At 36.8% G+C, this 21,074-nt stretch overlaps 1 protein-coding gene across 5 annotated transcripts in view; it reads right to left on the bottom strand.

Annotated features, from left to right (window-relative positions):
* Positions 1–21,074, bottom strand: part of DCC (DCC netrin 1 receptor) — a 1,201,233-nt gene that overhangs the window by 351,270 nt on the left and 828,889 nt on the right. For all 5 annotated transcript variants that reach the window (XM_024235927.3, XM_054537946.2, XM_063716903.1 and 2 more), the window contains exon 9: positions 11,694–11,848. In XM_024235927.3, the coding sequence (XP_024091695.3) occupies positions 11,694–11,848 (155 nt within the window). The remainder of the gene's footprint in view (positions 1–11,693; positions 11,849–21,074) is intronic.

Genomic DNA, 21,074 nt, shown 5'->3' with positions numbered 1-21,074 from the left:
GTGTTAAAGTCTCCCATTATTAATGTGTGGGAGTCTAAGTCTCTTTGTAGGTCACTCAGGACTTGCTTTATGAATCTGGGTGCTCCTGTATTGGGTGCATATATATTTAGGATAGTTAGCTCTTCTTGTTGAATGAATCCCTTTACCATTATGTAATGGCCTTCTTTGTCTCTTTTGATCTTTGTTGGTTTAAAGTCTGTTTTATCAGAGACTAGAATTGCAACCCCTGCCTTTTTTTGTTTTCCATTTGCTTGGTAGATCTTCCTCCATCCTTTTATTTTGAGCCTATGTGTGTCTCTGCACGTGAGATGGGTTTCCTGAATACAGCACACTGATGGGTCTTGACTCTTTATCCAATTTGCCAGTCTGTGTCTTTTAATTGGAGCATTTAGTCCATTTACATTTAAAGTTAATATTATTATGTGTGAATTTGATCCTGTCATTATGATGTTAGCTGGCTATTTTGCTCGTTAGTTGATGCAGTCTCTTCCTAGTCTCGATGGTCTTTACATTTTGGCATGATTTTGCAGTGGCTGGTACCGGTTGTGCCTTTGCATGTTTAGCGCTTCCTTCAGGAGCTCTTTTAGGGCAGGCCTGGTGGTGACAAAATCTGTCAGCATTTGCTTGTCTGTAAAGTATTTTATTTCTCCTTCACTTATGAAGCTTAGTTTGGCTGGATATGAAATTCTGGGTTGAAAATTCTTTTCTTTAAGAATGTTGAATATTGGCCCCCACTCTCTTCTGGCTTGTAGGGTTTCTGCCGAGAGATCCGCTGTTAGTCTGATGGGCTTCCCTTTGAGGGTAACCCGACCTTTCTGTCTGGCTGCCCTTAACATTTTTTCCTTCATTTCAACTTTGGTGAATCTGACAATTATGTGTCTTGGATTTGCTCTTCTCGAGGAGTATCTTTGTGGTGTTCTCTGTATTTCCTGAATCTGAATGTTGGCCTGCCTTGCTAGATTGGGGAAGTTCTCCTGGATATTATCCTGCAGAGTGTTTTCCAACTTGGTTCCATTTTCCCCGTCACTTTCAGGTACACCAATCAGACGTAGATTTGGTCTTTTCACATAGTCCCATATTTCTTGGAGGCTTTGCTCTGCTTTGTCTGAAATGTCTTGTCTCACAGGTATTTGCTGCCACCTTTTCACATTCTTTTAGGTGTGCCCCTAAATATCCCTTCTTCAGTAAGGCTTTCTTTGACCTTCCTGTCTAGAATCATCCCTATCCTACTCATCCTATGTCCCCTTAAGCTGTTTTGCTCTTCTGTGGGCTTCACTTATATTTATTTATTTTGAGACAGAGTCTCACTTTGTTGCCTATATTTTTCAGTATTCAGAATTTTATTTCTGAGCCCCCACCCCTGAAAATACAGCCTGGACTGCTTCCATCTTAAGCATTTAAACATCCTGTATTTCATCAGATCTTAAGAACTCCCCTCATGAGAGTGGAGAAGGGACAGGCTTTTCTTCTTATCTACCTGGCCAGGTATTAGACTCGGAATGTGTGTGTGTGTGTGTGACAAGTCGTGATCATGGCTCAACGTAGCCTCAAACTCTCAGGCTCAGGCAATCCTTTCACCTCAGCCTCCCAAGCAGCTATGACTACAGAAACACACCACCACACTTGGTTGATTTTTCCATATTTTGTAGAGACAGGTTTTCTTTATGTTGCCTAGGCTGGTCTGGAACTCCTGAGTTTAAGAGATCCGCCCTCCTTGGCCTCCCAAAGTGCTAGGATTACAGGCATGTGCCACCACTCCCAGCCTATTTGCTTATTATTCCTTTTCATCATTAGAATACAGACTTTACGAGGATAAGTACTTTGTCTTTTTTTTATTACCGAATTCCCAGTCTCAAGAAACAGAGTGTAGTCCATTGCAAGCATGCAATGAATTATTTGTTGAACGAATGAATGAATAAATGAATGAATGAAGAGATGAGGAGATTCAAACTAATTTGGAGGGTGAAATATGAGCTTACGCAGGCTAAAAGTTTGATCCCTGTGATGAATTAGACAGGATAGGCTTTTTGCTCTTGGAAATATTTAATCAAAATCTTAAAGGAAAAATAGAAGGGACTTATGAAATAGCCTAATGGATAAGAACAGCATTTCAAACATATCCAAAAAAACACAGATACAGAAGTTAGCAAATCCTGTGCAGCATTAAGGAGCATCATTATATGAGAAATAATTAGAATCAAGTAATGGAGTTATAATGGATGATTTTAACAGTAGCTGGTATTCATTGAGGGCTGACAATGTACCAGAAAGTAAACTAAGTATCTCATTTAATCCTCAGAATAACCATTTGAAGGTGTACAATTGCATTACCATCTTAAATATTTTATTTTAATCTTTACAGCATCCCTGCAAGATAGATATCCTGGCTGACACGGTGAAAGCCCGTCTCTACTAAAAATACAAAAAATTAGCCGGGCGTGGTGGCAGGCGACTGTAGTCCCAGCTACTCGGGAGGCTGAGGCAGGAGAATGGCATGAACCCGGGAGGCGGAGCTTGCAGTGAGCCGAGATCACGCTACTGCACTCCAGCCCGGGCGACGGAGCGAGACTCCGTCTCCGATTAAAAAAAAAAAAAAAAAAAAATCAAGAAAAGCTAACTTAACCCAGTTAGCTGACAAGAGAAAAAGCTAGAATGCAAACCCAGTCTGACTTCTAAATCTTTGTTTTTAAACATGTCATTCTACTTCCATTTGGATAACCTGGAACACCAATTATAGATTTAAATAAGAGGACAATGTACAAGTTACTAGCACTGACCATGGGCTAACAGTTCCATTGCTTGACTCTCAGTTGATACAAATCTGTGGTCATTTCCTTCCAGAAATGAGTGACAACATCTCAGCTTTGACTTTAACAGCTACAATTAGAAGCAGTAATTGCTTGTCATAGGCTTAAAATCTTTCTATTTTAACTCATGGTAATCTCCACTCCCTGCAGAATAGCCTGTGATCACAAATTCTGTCCCAACTCAACTCCTCATTGCATGGGATCTTGGGTTCCCCAAGGAGGAAAGATTGAGCAATTAAAGAAATGTAATGTAATGTAATGTAAGAATATTGTAATGTAAAAATAGCTAAAGTCATATTATTGACTTTTTATGTAACATGTAAAATTCACCATATATTACAGCAGGCAGAATATAACCTGCAGTTAAAAGAATCCATAAAATAGTACAGTAATTTAAAAGGGAGTTTTACTTAATTTTGGCGGAGTGTTATATCAGATAATTTCTAAAATATACTAAAATATTTTATACTAAAAGACAATATGGTTTGTGCATCAAATTATATCTGCCTTAGATTATGCATTAATTACATACTGAAACTTTGTAACACTTACTTTAGGTTAAAAAAAGGAAATAGGGCCAGGCACGCTGGTTCACACCTGTAATCCTAGCACTTTGAAAGGCCGAGGTGGACAGATCACGAGGTCAGGAGTTCAAGACCAGTCTGGCCAAAATAGTGAAACCCCATCTCTACTAAAAATACAAAAACTTTGCCAGGTGTGGTGGTGTGTGCCTGTAATCCCAGCCACTGGGGACGTTGAGGCAGGAGAATCACATGAACTCGGGAGGTGGAGGTTGCAGTGAGCTGAGATCACGCCACTGCACTGCAGCCCTGGCAACAGTGCAAGATTCCATCTCAAGGAAAAAAAAAAAAAAAAAAGAGAGAAAGTAAATTTGATCCCACAGTATTATTTAGGTCCATTTATTTTACAGGTATATTTTCATCAAAAATAGTATCCTTAACTTCTTTGAATGTTTGTGTCCCCTCCAAAATTCATGTTGAAATTTAAACCCCAATGCAAATATTTTAATAATCTTTTAAAAGATGATTAGGCCATGAGGGCTCCACCCTCATGAAGAGATTAGTCCTTATTAGAGGGCTAGAGGGAACAACTAGCTCCTCTTTTTTGTCCTACCATTTCTTCCACCATGTGAGGACACAGCGTTCATACCCTCTGGAAGATGCAGCAACAAGGCTTCATCTTGGAAGCAGAGACCAGCCCTCACTAGACACCAAACCTGCTTAATCTCAGACTTCCCAGTCTCCAGAACCATGAGCAATACATTTCTATCCTTTATAATTACACAGTGCCAGGTGTTTTGTTATAGCAGCAGAAACAGACAAAGAAAGAAACTTCTGCCCTTATTTTATTTTCTATCCCAAGCATGTTATAAAAGTCTGGACACATAGTTGGAGCTCAATAAATACTTACGAACTGCATAGAAAAATATGCTCTAAAAATGAGGGAGTGCTTCAATACATATGTGATTAAAATGCCTTATTCCTTTCTATCTTTACTGTTTCTTAGTGGTGTTCATCAGCCCTCCATCAAAGCAGTTGCCTAAAGCAGCTCAGCTCATATCCTTGGAGTAGAGTTTCATTCAGCTGCACCAGCATGATGACAATATCCCCAAAGATGTTCATGCTGGCTTTTGCTCTAATTCGGCTTAGCAAACCAACTGCTTTCGTGTTTAGTAGGGTATATAACCAAACTAGGCGATTAAACCCAAATCAGATCTACTTAGGGAACCTCTTTCTCCTAGACTAGTTGACCATGCTGCCTGAAAACCAATAATTATTATGACACTTTCTTATCCCCTTTCCTACACTCCCTTATGTCTGTCTATGAGAAGTTAGCTTTCTTTCTATGTAATTTCTCATGAAGCAGATAAATTTTCTAGATGTTTGGTTATACCAACTGAAGAAGCCTGAATCATGCTATGTGCTCAAAAGAAAAGAGAAAATAAAAGAGCCAGCAGAAGCTTTTTAGGGAAATTACACTTATGATATACCACTGTTCAACCCAAGCAACTAGTAAGCTATGTCCTTCACTTTCAGTTGAACTTCAGAAGATACTTATGTACTTTTCCAGGTAATGGATTTTTAATGTGATTAACTAACAAGTAAATAAACAGCATATCTTCAGGTCTAGATTCTCTGGCCTTTAAAAAATCATGTCTATTAATTTAGCACATAATTAACTTTTTTGTTTTGAACAAAACTGAACAATTTTGCTCAGGGAGATGAACTCTGTGAAAGCTGTTTTTAGTGAATTCTATTTGAAGTTGTTTCCACTAGACTACCAGCTCCTTGAGAGTCAGGACCATTTCTGACTTGCATTTGTATCCTCATTTACCAGCATAGTGCCTAGACTGCCACTGTCTGAGAGAACTTTCTGAAATAATGAAAATGTTCTCTGTGATCTCCAATACAGTAGCCAGTAATCATATATGAATTAGTGAGATGTGGCTCACAAGAGAGATAAGTTGAATTTTTGGTTTTTAATTTTATTTAAATTTTAAGTGCTACTAAGAAGTTGGAATAGGGCTACTGTGACTGACAAACTGTATTTTAAATTTTATTTTATTTCAATACTTTTAAATTTAAATAGACAAATGTGGCTTGTGGTTAGTGTACTGGAAACTGTAGGTCTAGAACTTAGCACAAAATAAATATTTTTAAATGAATGGAGAAAGAACAGTGACTCACATTTGCTTTGAAGTCTTCTAGAGGTGATTAAACAACCCATCATCTCAAGCCTACCTCTAATCCTTCCACTAATATATGTCATTATCAAAGACATCATACCTAACCTAATTGACCATTAAATCCAAATGAATTCCTTAAGCCTTTGGTCACAGAGGATACTAAACCATAAGTTTTTAACGTTCCCCATCTCTTATTTATAATACCCGAAAACATTTTTTTACATTGAGAGACCTTTAAAATAATGTATTTGTATGCTACCAAAAAAGATGTAATGCCAGTGCTTATCTTTACTTCTTTCCATTATTTATGTCTGGCCATGTACGGGATCAGACAACTGAATTGTTGTCAAGTGGACAGGTTCGCCATAGTGGTCATCCCAAATATTTATTCAAATCTCAGTGCGGTGCAGTTAATAGTTGTAAATCAAGTGACAAAAGTAATGAGCTAGACAGAGCTGTGATCAACTTAGTTTGCTTAATTTATGTAACCATCCTTTAATAAATATAACTGAAATTTTATATATTTCCCAAACCAGATTCTACCAGCATCAACCAACCAATGACAGCCAAGTGTCACGTAACAATGTTTTCATCAGCAACAGCCCACATATATTAAGGAGGTCCCATAAGAATATAATGAAGTTGAAAAATTTCTATCGCCTAGTGACATCTTGCCATCATATCATTCTAATGCAATGCATTACCTTTTCTATGTTTAGATATGCTCAGATGTACAAATATCTACCACTGTGTTATAATTGCCTACAGTATTCAGTATCATCACATGCTGTACAGGTTTGCAGCCCAGGAGCGATAGGCTATACCATATAGCCTAGGTGTGTAGTAGGCTCTACCATCTAGGTGTGTGTAAGACACTATGATGTTCTCAGAAAAATGAAATCAATTAATGGTGCGTTTCTTGGAATGTATATCCTTCTTTAAGTGACACATGGCTTTATTTATAAAATGGCAATGCTGTGATACATCTTATGGGATAATGTAGCACTTTCTGTTCATAAGGCATCAAAATTTAGACAAGCCAATCTATAACAGCCTGCCAAATGCTAAGGAGGGGTTAATTAGGGAGAAAGTAACAGAGTATGTAAATGCGCTGACTGTATAGTGATCAAGCTAGTTCTAAACTGTAAATGAGGTATTATATTAGCCTTATTTACCCAAGTGATTACCCTGGTGAGTATCGCACTTTGTTTGTAAATGTAGAGCAGTTGAAATTATGTTCTTATTTGATCCCGTTGGGTCGAGGAGCTTTTTTTTTTTTTTTTTTTTTTTTAATTGAGGTGCCAGGCAAGACCCAGTGGCTGCCCATGTGTTATCATATTTCATTTTTGCAACTTAGGAAGAAGAGGAATAAATGATATTCCCATTTATAGTTCAGGAAACTGAGGTCTCAATGATTGACAAACTTGCTCTAGGATACAGGTAGTAATGTTCAGAGACATTATTTGAACTTCTCTGTTCTTTTCCTAACAACCATACAAGTAGAGCCCTATTAGAATTTTTAAAATCTCACGAAGGAGGAAAGAAGCAAATATGGCTATTCCTCTAGATAATATATTCTAAAGTCACTCAACTTGGTGGGTTGCTTTCACTCATCTTTTTAGTATAAAGAATATAATAGACTAAGAATATTACTTACAACTCTTAAATATAAAACAGCTTTGTAGATAATTGAGTTGTGGTCTTGCAAATAGGCTTCCCATTCTAACTCAAGCCCTCAAGCTAGTATGTGGTCCATTTTAACATCCTTTATGATTAAACTGCCTTAACAGGATCTTAAAGGACTGCAAATAATAATTCAAGAAATCTCCACATGTGGAATGAAAAGATTAGACAAGTCTTAAGCAGACAGGGACTTAAATCCTGGCTGATAATATGGTAGAGAAATTATATACCATAAAGGCAGGGGAGAATGGGCAAGGGTTTAGCCAAGGAAGGTATCATCAGAGGAGACAAACCTTCATATAAATCAAACCTTTCTATTTCGAGCAATTATTTCATAAACTGGATCTTGGGCTGTTGATCTCTTTAAATGATTACTACAAAATGTATGCACTTTTAGAAACAGTTGCTGGCTGATTTATATTTCAGACATATTTTCCATCAGTTTTATTCTTTTCAAATATGGTTTGTATAATAGAGTTGATATTTTCAAATAATATGAAAACTTGAAATTCAATTTGTATACAAGCTATGTAATTTTAGTGTACAATTACTACATCACATTTGGAAAACATTGATAAAAGCAGCAACCAAATGCATACTCAGCTGAGACCCATTTTCAAAAGATAAGATCATTTTTTCAGAAAAGAAATATTGATGAAAACGTTTTCTTTAACCTGATCTTGCCTCTAAATTCTGATAGTCTAACGAAGTAATAAAACCAGCCCTCGCATTTTCTCTTAAGGACAGAAAGATGGGCTTATAACAAAGAGGGAAGGATGGCGGGAAGGAGGAAGGGAGGAAGGAAGGAATGGGAAAGGAAAGGAAAGGAACCATAGGATCTCTGGTATATTCCATCTTCTTCAGTAATTGGTGTCTTATTGAGCGGGCTTGGAGAAGATGAAGTAAGTGCTCCTTATCCTAGAAATACTTTCAAATTGCCAAAATGGCATTTTATGTTACCAACAGAAGATAAAATACACACGCAATGCCTATAACTCATGATAATATAATTTATTTATTCTAATGTCTGTAAGAAAGACAGCAAGTGCGTTTAGCAGTACTCAATATACATGAATTGAAGGAATTGGCTAACTCTTTTGCACATGTAAAGGATATTCTGAATGTCTTGTTTATGCAGGCTACTTTATTCCTAACTACTTGTCTACTCAGTAAGGGATGAATTATCCAGTGGCAATGTTCAATGAAACAGAATCAAATCACAGTGCAAATAAACAATGATCTGCAAAGGTATCCTTATTCCATATATTGCTAAGAAAACAGGTAATTTAACAGAACAATGCTGTTACTAAAGGCCAAAATATGGTTAGCATTCTAAGGCTGTTATTGCTGCCATTAATGAAAAAAATTCATGGCTGCATCATGTTTCTAAGGCAGAAAGATTCTTCATTTTCATTTCTTAGAGAATAGAATTTATATGTGACAACACCACTAACAATCAGCATGTTTTATTCAATTAGGCTTTTGTTATTTTATACCTTATCATTTACGCTAATTGTTAAGCAAAGTAAATGCTTATAGAGACTTGGGTCCAGTGAGGTGCTCTGCACAAATTTTTCACACTGCTTTCTGAATGGGAAGGAATGTGTGATATATAAAGCATAGACATGGCTGTCATTGTAACTGGATTACAAGACTGATTTAAGGAGGTGGATGCAGTATGATCTGGGCATAAGAAATTAACTAGGTAATATGCTGCAGCCATCACAGGTCATGGGCCCATGAGCAAATCTGTGACTCAGATTGTTTATATTCCATTTACCAACTTCTTATAAGTTCCCCTACTTGAGTTGTTTTGTTATTGTTACATATTTAAAATATTTGCTTCCCCCCAAATCTGCTGAGATCCATAAATGCTGCCGCTTTATTACTCATATATGCTTTTCTAACATGCCTCATGCAGCCTGGAACAGTGTTAGGAACATCATAAATGTTTATTAAACATACTTATGAATTGAGTTATGTCATTGTTTGTGTTTTACAAAGTTAAGGCCATATGTGTGATACAAAAAAAAATCATTATTCTTTTTAACTTAATTATATTAAAATGGCAGAATATATTGTATCATTTTATCATAGTTTTTTTTTTTTTAATTTTTATGGAATGAGTGTTCTTAGCCAGTGCCAAAAAGGAAAATACTTTACTGTCCCTTGGCTTGGGAACGTTGGTGTTAAAAAAAAAAAAAAGTAAAATTTTAAAACACTGAAAACTGCTTTCTTAAGTTAAATGCTTAGAAACAATAGTATTGATCAAAGAAAAAAAAATGCTCATTCTTACAAAGCAAGGCTAACCAACCAGGATTTTTATCAGAAATGCAATGTAATCACGACTAGTCAGCTCTGAAAAGTACAGTATAACAATTTTACACTAATTTTAGAACTAGGAGATGAAAAATTCAGATAATCCATGGAGATTTGATCTTTTGAAAATGAGCATACTTTTAAAGTTAGTTCCAATACTGGAAAATTTATCAAGGATTTCTTTAAGGAATTTTTCAAGAGTTTTTAAATTGTTGACCTATCTACCACATGACATATACCATATATAGTGTGTGTGTATTGTATATATGTAAAACCTAATTTGTTTTTAATAAAAAATATAAAATAGTCATAAAAGTTATTGATTTTACATAGATGATCTATGAAGAGAAATTCAATAAAGCAATTGAAGACTCAAATGTTGGGCCGGGCGCGGTGGCTTATGCCTGTAACCCTAGCACATTGGGAGGCTGAGGCAGGGGGATCACTTGAGGTCAGGAGTTCGAGACCAGCCTGGCCAAAATGGTGAAAGCTCGTCTCTACTAAAAATACAAAAATTAGCTGGGGATCGCTTGAACCTGGGAGGCGGAGGTTGCGATGAGCCAAGACTGTGCCACTGCACTCCAGTCTGGGCAACAGAGACTCTGTCCCAAAAATAAAAAAAGAAGATTGAAATGTTATGTTAATATAGACATTAAGAAGGGGCAATTGGCATTGTTTAGTGATTTAAATTAGTACAGCAACAAAACATTGCCCAGAACAGAAACCTGGGAGCAGGACCAGCTCATAGGCAGCAAAGGGTGAAGTTGTGCATGGCCTCATGTTCTGCTGTAGCCATCCCATAATCTTAATAATTTTTAACAATGTGCCCCCGTGTTTTTATTTTGCAAACAGAAATTATTTGGGTCCTACAAATTATTATTATGCCTGGGGGCCTGCATTTCCAAATAATTGTCTGGAACCTCAACATGACTATGCTTTTGAAGTTATTGAGGTTTTATTTCTGTGAGGCAAATATTTGTAGTACTTGCACAACTTAGCCTTCTTCCCTCCCTTCAATTAATACTTTATTCCAATTTGTTATCATCTTGTCTCTGTAGCCCTGGGCAAATGAAAGAAAGGATGGAGATTCTGTCGAAAGTGCACTCAGACTGTATCTCCTGCTGTCTCTTCTTCGACTTGCTGATTTAAACCACCCAAGAAGTGATAGAATACAAAGGTTACTCTCTCACAATTACCAGTTAAAAGATTTCCAATCTCTACTTCACCTTATTCCCAAAATACAAGAGGTGATTTTGATATACCTCTTTACAGTTTCATGTAAAATGAACAGGAAATCAAAATATCATTATAAATTTTGTTATATAAAAAGGAAATAGGTACAGTTAGGTATTTAACATAAGGCAGCTTGTTAACAAGTAGCCATGCATTTCATTTTGATTTTAAATTCCAATTTTTTCTTAATGTGAAACAAAACAAATTTGGCGAATGGCTCATCAGCAACTAATCTTTTCAAAAAACATTAGAAATGCACAAGAAAAAACAAAATTTTGTCAAGTACAGAAATAGTTTTCGATATGTAATTTTGGAGGTCTTCCTTTATCAAAGTAGAAATCATTGAATTATATGTTGGTCAAAGAACATTCAGCTGCTTTACTTTGTGGGAAAAAAAAAAAAAGGTGAATCTAGTGATTCAAGGTAGAGGAGAGTGAGATTATCCAATAGCGGTTATCTCTCGTATTCCTCAAGTCTCAGTTTGCTTTTAGTAGCTTTTTCAGTGCACGCGGTGTGTGTTTAAGCTTTTAAATTAGTCCCTGGATTTAGAAGTTGTATGCTATTGTTCTTTTACGTTTGATGTTACACTCTTTACAAACTCAAAAAATCTGAAAATTCAAAAGAGGAGGCTGAAACCCAACGATGATGATAAAACACTGTCAGGCAGAGTAAATCACTTTCTTAGGAAATGAATATGTAGACTGCATGGATATATTAGTCCTTTAGAGAGGTTAATTTGCCATTATGGTACGTGGCCTAAGTGAAGAGGCCATTCTATTTACAAGTTATCTTACTTTTAAAAGTCCTTGAGTTATATAGGTTACTTTAAAAAAAAAATTGTTGTTCCATTTTGTCACCTCACAAAGGTTCTGTGAAAGAATTCAAGGATAGTGCAGAGGAAAATAAACACTTTCTAAATGTGGCCCGTTCCTTTTCATACTCACACTCAGGCTGTGTGGCCACCTTGATGGGTTGAGAACTCTCTCCTGGTCCCCATTCATTGTAAGCCACAACTCGAAACGTGTACATGGCTTCTGGCTTCAGGTTTCCCACAGTGAGCTGAAGGGACCCAGGCTGTGTTGTATTCAATGCTCGTTCCCTGAGAAATCAAAGTTGCAGAGAAAGATTATTCCAAAAAGAATACCTTCAGCCAAAATCTGTATTTGATGTGCAAGAGTAGTGAGGTGAACCAAAAGGTTGCTCACTCATCTAATGTTGACTCTAGGACATAATTCAAGACCTCAGACTTTCTATAGAAAATAAACTAATTGGAAAGACCTACAAATAAATGTTGCAAGGATTCTGCGGAGTTTAAGATTATGTCATTCTCCATGAAACTTGCAAACTAAAGTCTTTTTCCTCAACACTTTACAATTTGGAATTCAAAACCCATGAAAAACAAGGAGCTATTAAAATAAGGAGAAACATCTGGAATGTAGACAGGAAGATGGGTTTTGTAAACATCCGGCTAATGACAGAAATCAAGGTTTCAATTATTCCACAAATCGGTCTTTGTCAGTATTGCCAACAAATGCATTTATGCATTTTCTCTCATTGTATGAAAGGAAAACGCAGATGCTAAGTGTTCTATGTATGGAGCCTGAGTCCCTGTGGTTACTTTAAGTGCAATTAGTGAAAGGAAGTAGATTCCTTCCTACGTGAAGAGAAACTGCAACATATGCCTGTTTGTCTTGCTCTTCAAGCGACATCTGTATGTATTCAATATCAATACGTTTATCAACTAAAAACTTCCTCAGTGTTGCAAATTAATGAATTAATCGACTGATCATGGTTGCATGTATAGTGTATATTAAGAGACGACAAACCTTTTGGATATGGATGCTGACATTTTAGAAATGGTAACTATTGAAGTATTCTTTAAAGACACACATGATTCTAGACCTTCTGAACATTTTAGATATCCTCATTGGAACTTAACATACAGCTGATTGAACTGAGTAAAGAAGGGACTTCCTCTAAGCTTCTCAATTGTTTCTCAAGGTTTCTGTATCTAGATAATATCTCTTGCTTCTCAGTGGAATTATATGTACACTTTAATTTTGCCATTCACATATGTTTTGGTTTTGGACATACTTAAAATGAAATATCTTTTTCTGCCAGGGAAAATTAGATTTTCAAAAAGTAAAAGTTCTAAGTGCATGAATGATGATGATTCCTAGGCATATCTACACTCTTAATATAACTGATGGCAGAGACTGGCTGGCTTATCCTCAAACCCAAAATTTCTTCTTCGTGTACTAGACTGTATTTTCCAGCTTCCCTGAAGTCTAGTTGAGGCCATGTGACTGAGTCTCATCAAGAGGTTGAGTGTATGTGATGTGATGTGTACTGATTCCAGGCCTAGCCTAAAATAAACTGCACATGGGTAATTCACCATGTTCTCTTCCTCCACCTGTTGTCTTGAGGTAGGGAAGCATGATGACCTTAGAAGCCGTATGGGTGATGATGGAACAACCAACATTTGTAATAATTCTAGAGAAGAGCTGGGAAAAGAACTGACAATCAGTAACATCCCTTCCATACCTTATAGAGTCAGAAATAGTTCTGAGCCATTATATATTTTAGGGCTTATTTGTTATAGGGGTTAGCATCATCTTATCTAGCACTGCTAGTATTTAAAATATGCACCCTGAGTGGTTGCCAGGAGCTAAGTGATGGGAGAGCGGGATGTTGGTGTTTAATAGGTAAAGAATTTTAATTGGAGACAATGAAAAATTCTGTGGACAGATGGTGGTGATGGTAGCACAACAAAGTACATGCACTAATATCATAGAACTGTACACTTACAAATAGTTAAAACTGTAAAATGAATGATAGGTTTTACAATAGAGAAAAACACCCTGTATGAATCTGGATATAGCCTGAGGTTTAGGTATTCTTTTAGAAGTGCAGTATGAAGTTTCTGGAAGGCTGAATTCTGACTTCCAGGAGAGTAGGGGTCTGGATGAGATTCAATAGTAATCTAAAGTAGGTAAGGCTAAGAAATATGAAACAATGCTCCCATTGTCCACATACCACACTGCTATATTCTACCAAACTAAGATCATTTAGGTCAGCAAGTTGCTTTTTAAAAGCAAACCCTCATAATAGAATTGTATGCCTTGTTGTATATAGCTCAAAGAGATTGAGTACATGGAGATGGGGATTTTTTCTTATTTTTTTTTTTTAGCAGAAGAATTTTTATACTCAGTGCCTCAGGTAGCTTACTGATATAGATAGGGTGGTTTTGTTATCATTATTTTACATATATAGAGTGAGATTTAGAAAAGCAACTTGATTTATTGAAAGGCTTCACAGTTAGTGGGTATCACACTTAAGAATGAAATCTGGAACTTCATTGTCTAAATCTAGTATTGATATCATTCAACAATAGTGGAAAAATAAGGAACTTCTTTGGATCATGAGAACTTTGGGTAAAAGACATGAGGTCCTATAGGGAAAAAGGGGACAATGAGCACTCAGAGACTGCTGAGAGGATGAATTTGTCTATCATCTGCTGTGAATCATTTCATAGCATCTTTTCTAGACCTTCAAGCAACATTGTTATTAAAGGTCAGATTTGCCTGTCAAACACCTTGGGTATCTATAAGGAAGGACAGCTTTCATAATTGACTTTATTCTTCAAATACTAAATAAATTGGATGACATAACTGTGTTCCAAGTCATGCTGGCCATAACCCTTTGAACAGGTATTCTTCTGTACTTTATTTTTTAAATAATTTCATTATTTTAGATTCTGGGGTACATGTGAAAATGTGTTACATGGGTATATTGTGTGATGCTGTGGTTTGAGGTATGCTTGATCTTGTCATGACCAGGTAGTAAGTATAGTATGCAACAGTTTTTCAACCCTTGCCCTCCTCCCTCCCTCCTATCTGACAGTCCCATGTCTACTGTTGCCATCTATATGTCCCTGAGTACTCAGTGTTAAGCTCTTACTTATAAGTGAGAACATGTAGTATTTGGTTTTCTGTTCCTGCATTAATTTATTTAGGATTATGGCCTCCAACTACATCCATGTTGCTGCAAAGGGAGTGATTTCATTCCTTTTTAAGGCTGCATAGTATTCCATGGTGTATATGCACCATATTTTCTTTGTCCAGAATATATGAGTGCATGGATGTTTTTGTTAGAATTATTTAATTTATTTTGGATATATACCAGTTAATAGTATTGCTGGGCTAAATTGTGGATCTGTTTTCAGTTCTTTCGGGAATCTCCTAATTGCTTTCCATAGTGCCTAAAATAATAAATTTACATTTCTGCCAACAGTGTATAAGCATTCCCTTTTCTCTGCAGCCTCGCCAGCATGTATTGTTTTATTTATTTTTTTTTAGTAATAGCCATTCTGACTGATGTGGAATGGTATCTCATTTTGGTTTTGATTTGCATTTCTGATGATTAGTGATGTTGAGCACTTTTTTCATATGTTTGCTGTTTTCATGTGTTCTTTTGAGAAGTGTCTGTTTATGTCTTTTGCTGAACAGGTATACTTTAAAGGAAAGAGAGGCAAGTAAATTTGTACATGTCCAGGTAAAAATGTCCAAGATCATGAAATGAAAATATCACTTACATATGAAAGAGGATGTTGGATTTCATAATGGGGAAGATTTAATGATCTTCATTAGCCTCCAAAAATTATCCAAAATTAATAATTCATAAAAAATTTATATATAAACATATTCATTGATATGGACAATTCATACTTTCTCAGTCTTACATAAAGTATAAATAAAGCATCTTTTGAAAATGTTTCCATGGTTTTGATCTATAAAATAGAACCCAGGCAAATGCATTGTGCTTGCTATGTAAATACACCTCCAAGACAACTCTATGGTTCAACTTCTAATCACCTGCTGGTTCTGCCCTGGGTTGATCACTGGTTTCCACAATGTGGGCTCTTAGTGGTTTTAAACCATGGTTTAATCTAACCATTTCAATTTTATGTGCCACTTTCCAGAAATCTGCTTATCATATCAAAGGGAGTTTGCATCTAAACACTATGTAGGTCAGGCACAGTGGCTCACGCCTGTAATCCCAGCACTTTGGGAGACCGAGGCAAGCAGATCACTTGAGGTCAGGAGTTCGAGACCAGCCTGGCCAATGTGGTGAAACCCTCTCTCTAGTAAAAATACAAAAATTAGCCGGGCATGGTGGCATGAGCCTGTAATTCTAGCTACTCGAGTGGCTGAGGCACGAGAATCCCTTGAGCCTGGAGGCAGAAGTTGCCATGAGCTGAGATCATGCCATTACACTCCAGCCTGGGTGACAGAGTAAAACCTTGTTTTAAACAAACAAACAAACAACAACAACAAAAAATAAACCTCAAAAGCCTATGTAGACTGTGGAGTAAGTAGCTCAGGACTGGGGTAAGTCAGGGGGGCTGTTTCTGGCCTTCACATTAAACTTTCTGGCCCCAGATTTCTCAAGTACAACTATAAAAATGTGCTATAAAAATGTTCGTATCACAATGTCTGAAAGAATTAAATGAAATGCTGTAGGTCAAATATCTAAAACAAAATACATGGCACCTGATACTTAATATGGATTCTGCCATAATGGCAGTCACTGCTATTATTTTATAATAACAAAATACCACCACAACTTCATAAGAAATATATCCTATTGCATCCAAGAAGGGGACTTTTCCACAAAGTATTTAAAACCAGGCATCTGAGGACATAAATTAATGAGAGATATAATCATATAGAAAAAAGCTACATAGATAGGTTTCACTGACCTTGGGGCTTGCCCCCACCCCAAAAAAACTTTATTGATATTTTCTATCATATTAATTTTCTTTGCAAAGATAAATCAAAACAAAAAGAGTGAGCATAACTACAGACATTGAACAAGTTCCAATAATGAAAATAATCATTTTTAAAGGGCTGGAAACTGCTCTCTGGGGGACACTGAGAAGAAATAGGAGTTCCCTGAGTTCCACAGTACAGCTTGATAAGTCTTATGGTATCTGATGTCCCCACTGGTGGATGAGTGTCTGCTGCCAAACTGCTGTGTGGCTTCCCTGGGTTTTAATGGGGTGACGTGAAATTGCTAATGTTATACAAAAGCATATTGAGAAAACGGTATTTCCTGCCATGTTGTCCTTCACAGATTTGTTCAGTTCTAGCCCCAAGGATTCCCACGAAGTTTTTAATCACCCTTTCCAGGCTTTAATAGCTGTAAAAAAACATAGCAAACCATTTCCCAACAAGTAAGTAACATCTGAGTTTGGAAGGGCCGTTTATTATGAGGGATTTCTCTGGTTTGACTATAGGCCAACACTAGCCACCTAAAGTAAATTTTCCATGAAGCGGTAATTAAGGATTTCTTCTCTGCTCACTGTAGTCCATACTCCTCTGTAAATGGGCAGATAAGCACACTGGGTTCTGAAGAAAAGAGAACAGTGAATATGAGAAGTTTACCCAATTTTTGGGTAAACTTGGGTTGTTCTGCCTCTCACTGTGTTAATGACTCCTGTGAAAGCAGCAGGGACCCCAAGCCTCCTCCCTCTCAGTGATGTTCTCTCCTATGAATCTGAAGACATAATTACCCTTCAAATATGCAGAACTCAGAGTCATGATCTGTAACACCAGATGGATTGTCAGACAAAGCTTCTCCACTTCATTCCTTTCCCCCTAAGTTGGCAGTGTGGGGGAGTTAAGCCAAATTCAGGATAAGTCGATTGAAGTAAAGGAATCAAGTCACTTGTGCCTGCCTGAATCCATTCACTGTAAATTTACTCAATGAAAATTCACATAAAGCATCAAATATACGCAGTCTGATTCCTCATGCTAAAAAGTTTGTAGACAACTTGTCCACCTGGACTTTTACAAGGAGGCTATAAGAAGAGTTAGTTAATAAGAAGCATTTTTTTTTTTTTTTTTTTTTTTTTGTGAATGCTAGTTTTAAGAACTTTGAGTTACCTGATTAAAGTGTCTTGGAAAATAACTGTTTCTATTTTAAAAGCATGCAGTTTGACCCACTAACAATAATGTTCCTGCTTTACAGAGATCACTCCCTGTAACTCTTAAGCACTGACATCTTTTGAAGCATGAAGTCGAGCATGGCAACATGCGGTGCACCATTGTGCAATTTACATTGAGACCTAATTCTGGGTAGAGTATATTCTCCTGTGCCTAGAACTGGTCCCTGATTTAGTTGGTACTTAAATGTATTGCATTATAATAATAGCTTTTTCTAGCATTTTGCCATGAGTCTTCTCCATTTTTACTATCATCTATTGACAAAGATACCCTTTTAACACACACAACCTGTAAACTCCATGCCCACAACCTTGTGCTAGCTGCCATTCTAGGTTAATATGATCTCATCTCCATGGAACAAGGTTCAAAGACCTTCACGATGTGGCCCAAAGCTTTGCACAATCATCTGCAATGAGCCGTCCTGCCCCAGGACCCCTATGTCCATGTCAGCTTCTCTGCCTTTTCTTATTTTTCTTTCCCTTTTCCTTTCATTTCTTTTTCTTTTATTACACTTTAAGTTCTCGGATACATGTGCAGAACGTGTAGGTTTGTTACATAGGTATACATGTGCCATGGTGGTTTGCTGCACCCATCAACCTGTCATCTACATTAGGTATTTCTCCTAATACTATCCCTCCCCTAGCCCCCCGCCCACCCCCAGACAGACCCCAGTGTCTGATGTTCCCCTCCCTGTGTCCATGTGCTCTCATTGTTCAACTCCCAGTTATAAGTAAGAACATGTGGTGTTTGGTCTTCTGTTCTTGTATTAGTTTGCTGAGAATGATGGTTTCCAGCTTCATCCATGTCCCTGCAAAGGACACGAACTCATCCCTTTTTTATGGCTGCATGGTATTCCATGGTGTATATGTGCCACATTTTCTTTTTCCAGTCTATCACTGATGGGCATTTGGGTTGGTTCCAAGTCTTTGCTATTGTGAACAGTGCCACAAGAAACACACGTGTGCATGTGTCTTTATAGTAGAATGATTTATAATCCTTTGGGTATATACCCAGTAATGGGATTGCTGGGTCAAATGGTATTTCTGGTTCTAGATCCTTGAGGAATCACTACACCGTCTTCCACAATGGCTGAACTAATTTACATTCCCACCGACAGTGTAAAAGTGTTCTTATTTCTCCATATCCTCTCCAATATCTGTTGTTTCCTGACTTTTTAATAATCGCCATTCTAACTGGCATGAGATGGTATCTCATTCTGGTTTTGATTTGCATTTCTCAATGACCAGTGATGATGAGCCTGGAGTTACCTTCTCCTGACTCACACTTCTGACTCTGTTTGGCAAAAGCTTGTTTCAAATGAAACCCAATTGGAATCCAATTCAAAAGAAATGTTTAGCTGAAACTTCGTACCCTTATGTCTTCAAACCCAGTACCATTAAATGCTCTCTTTTGTGTTTTCATTGCTTTTGGTTTATACATCTAGTGTATTATGTATCACTTTGTATTAATGGACATGAATGTTTCTTTGACTTCATTGTACATTATTTAAAAAGAGAAGCCATATTCCATTTATATTTTATTCACACTTAGCATATAGATTCACTGAGCGTAAAAAAATGGCTACATTGCTGGGGCTCATAATTTTTTAAATAAATGCATAAATAAATGTGAAATTAAAAGAGAATAATTACATAAAATCTCCACATAATGTGACCTCAGAAATGCCTAGAAAATTGGATTCTATTCCATGTTTCATCCCCATTTATTTCGGTCATCTTTTGCATGTCACTTCACCTTCCTGGGTCTTGATTTCATTATCTGTAATGGAGAGTGGGATCTACTTAAAGAAACCTCACTACTCTAATACTCTTCATTAGGAATAAAAAATAGAAAATCTCCTATATCTACAAGTGTTTGTGTTAGCTGAATTCAGCACTTCTATTTTTACATTTCAGAAGTAGAGTTTAGAGATTAAACATGATTCTGCTTCTTAGTGGATTATTTGTAGCAAGTCTCTAATATGCATTTTTAGTAAATACATATTATCTTGCCTAAGTGCCTCAGAGTGTTAACATTTAGTTACAACTTGTGAGTTGAGCAACAAATGCTGCCTTGAGGTGTCAAACACCTAATTAGTTGCTTCAGGGAGGAAGAGTTACATTAACATTCCTTTGTAGAGAAGGAGTTGTTATTTTTAGTGGAAAGATTTTTAGCATCTCCTTTTTATCTGTTCTACTTTCATTCATTATTTCTTTAGTGAATGCCAGAATGTTATAACAATTAAAAGATTTCAAAACTGAAACATGGTGTTTAATGAAATAGAACTCAAAGTGATAGCAGAGTGATAACCACTCAAATGTCACCTTCCTTATTACCCTAAAACCATAGGTTTGGAAATCAATGCTATCTTAGAGAGAAAGGTTTCAAGATGTTTCACTGCCAGATAAAAGCATAATGAAGACTGGAAATGTCTCTTTTTGCTTACCTCTCTTGGTTAGAGATATTTCCACTAAGTTTTGGTTAAAAATTGTTTTTTATTGAATTGTTAAAAAGGATAAATCTAGGAATAAGCTTTTTAAAAATGTGCTTCCCTTTAATCTCTGCTTCAACATCTAATACACACTTGAGACTAGTTATGTAACAAATAGCTACTGTAACTGCAAATAATGAGCTATATCTTGGGAGTTGGGGTGAAACAGATTTTGATTTCAAATTCTAATTTTGTTTAGTTTCAGCCTCTATCCACATGATAAATGTGACTGAGTTCTGGATTCTTCTCATTCTGTTTTCTTCGGATGGGCCATCTTACCCTTCTCTAGCTGTAGCGAGCATCCACATGCTGACACATTACTGATACATATCTCTGTCCCAGTCTTCTCCTTTGAGCTCCAGATTCCTATTTCCAAGGCCCTTCTGGACATTCCCATCTGAACGTTGTAAAGGTATGTCAAGCACAACTTGTCTGAAACTGAATTTATGATCTTCATTTCAAATATAGACCTTTCCAGCATCCTAATCTCAGCAAATTGCACAATCATCTCTACACTGGAATATGCCAGAAACCAAGTGACTGTCCTTGACAACCCCTTCTCCCTCACCATTCATGTGCAATGCATCATCCAGTCCTGTCAGTTTTGCCCCCTAAATATCTGCAAAGTTCTGTCCGCTGCTCCATCTCCACTGACATACCCTTAGACCAAGCTACCATCTTTTGTTTGGACTTCTGCAGTAGCCTGCTGAATGACTCTGGCACCCACCTGGCTGACCTCTGCTCTAGTTTCCACTTTCTAGTCATAGTCATCTTTTGAAAATGCAAATCTGATTATGACATAGACATCATGCACACATTTCATAAAT

The sequence above is a fragment of the Pongo abelii genome, chromosome 17 (assembly GCF_028885655.2).
Source record: "Pongo abelii isolate AG06213 chromosome 17, NHGRI_mPonAbe1-v2.0_pri, whole genome shotgun sequence".
NCBI classification, from domain to species: Eukaryota; Metazoa; Chordata; class Mammalia; order Primates; family Hominidae; genus Pongo; species Pongo abelii.
The sequence above is the reverse complement of the archived record's forward strand: the minus strand, read 5'-3'. Positions and strand labels throughout refer to the sequence as shown.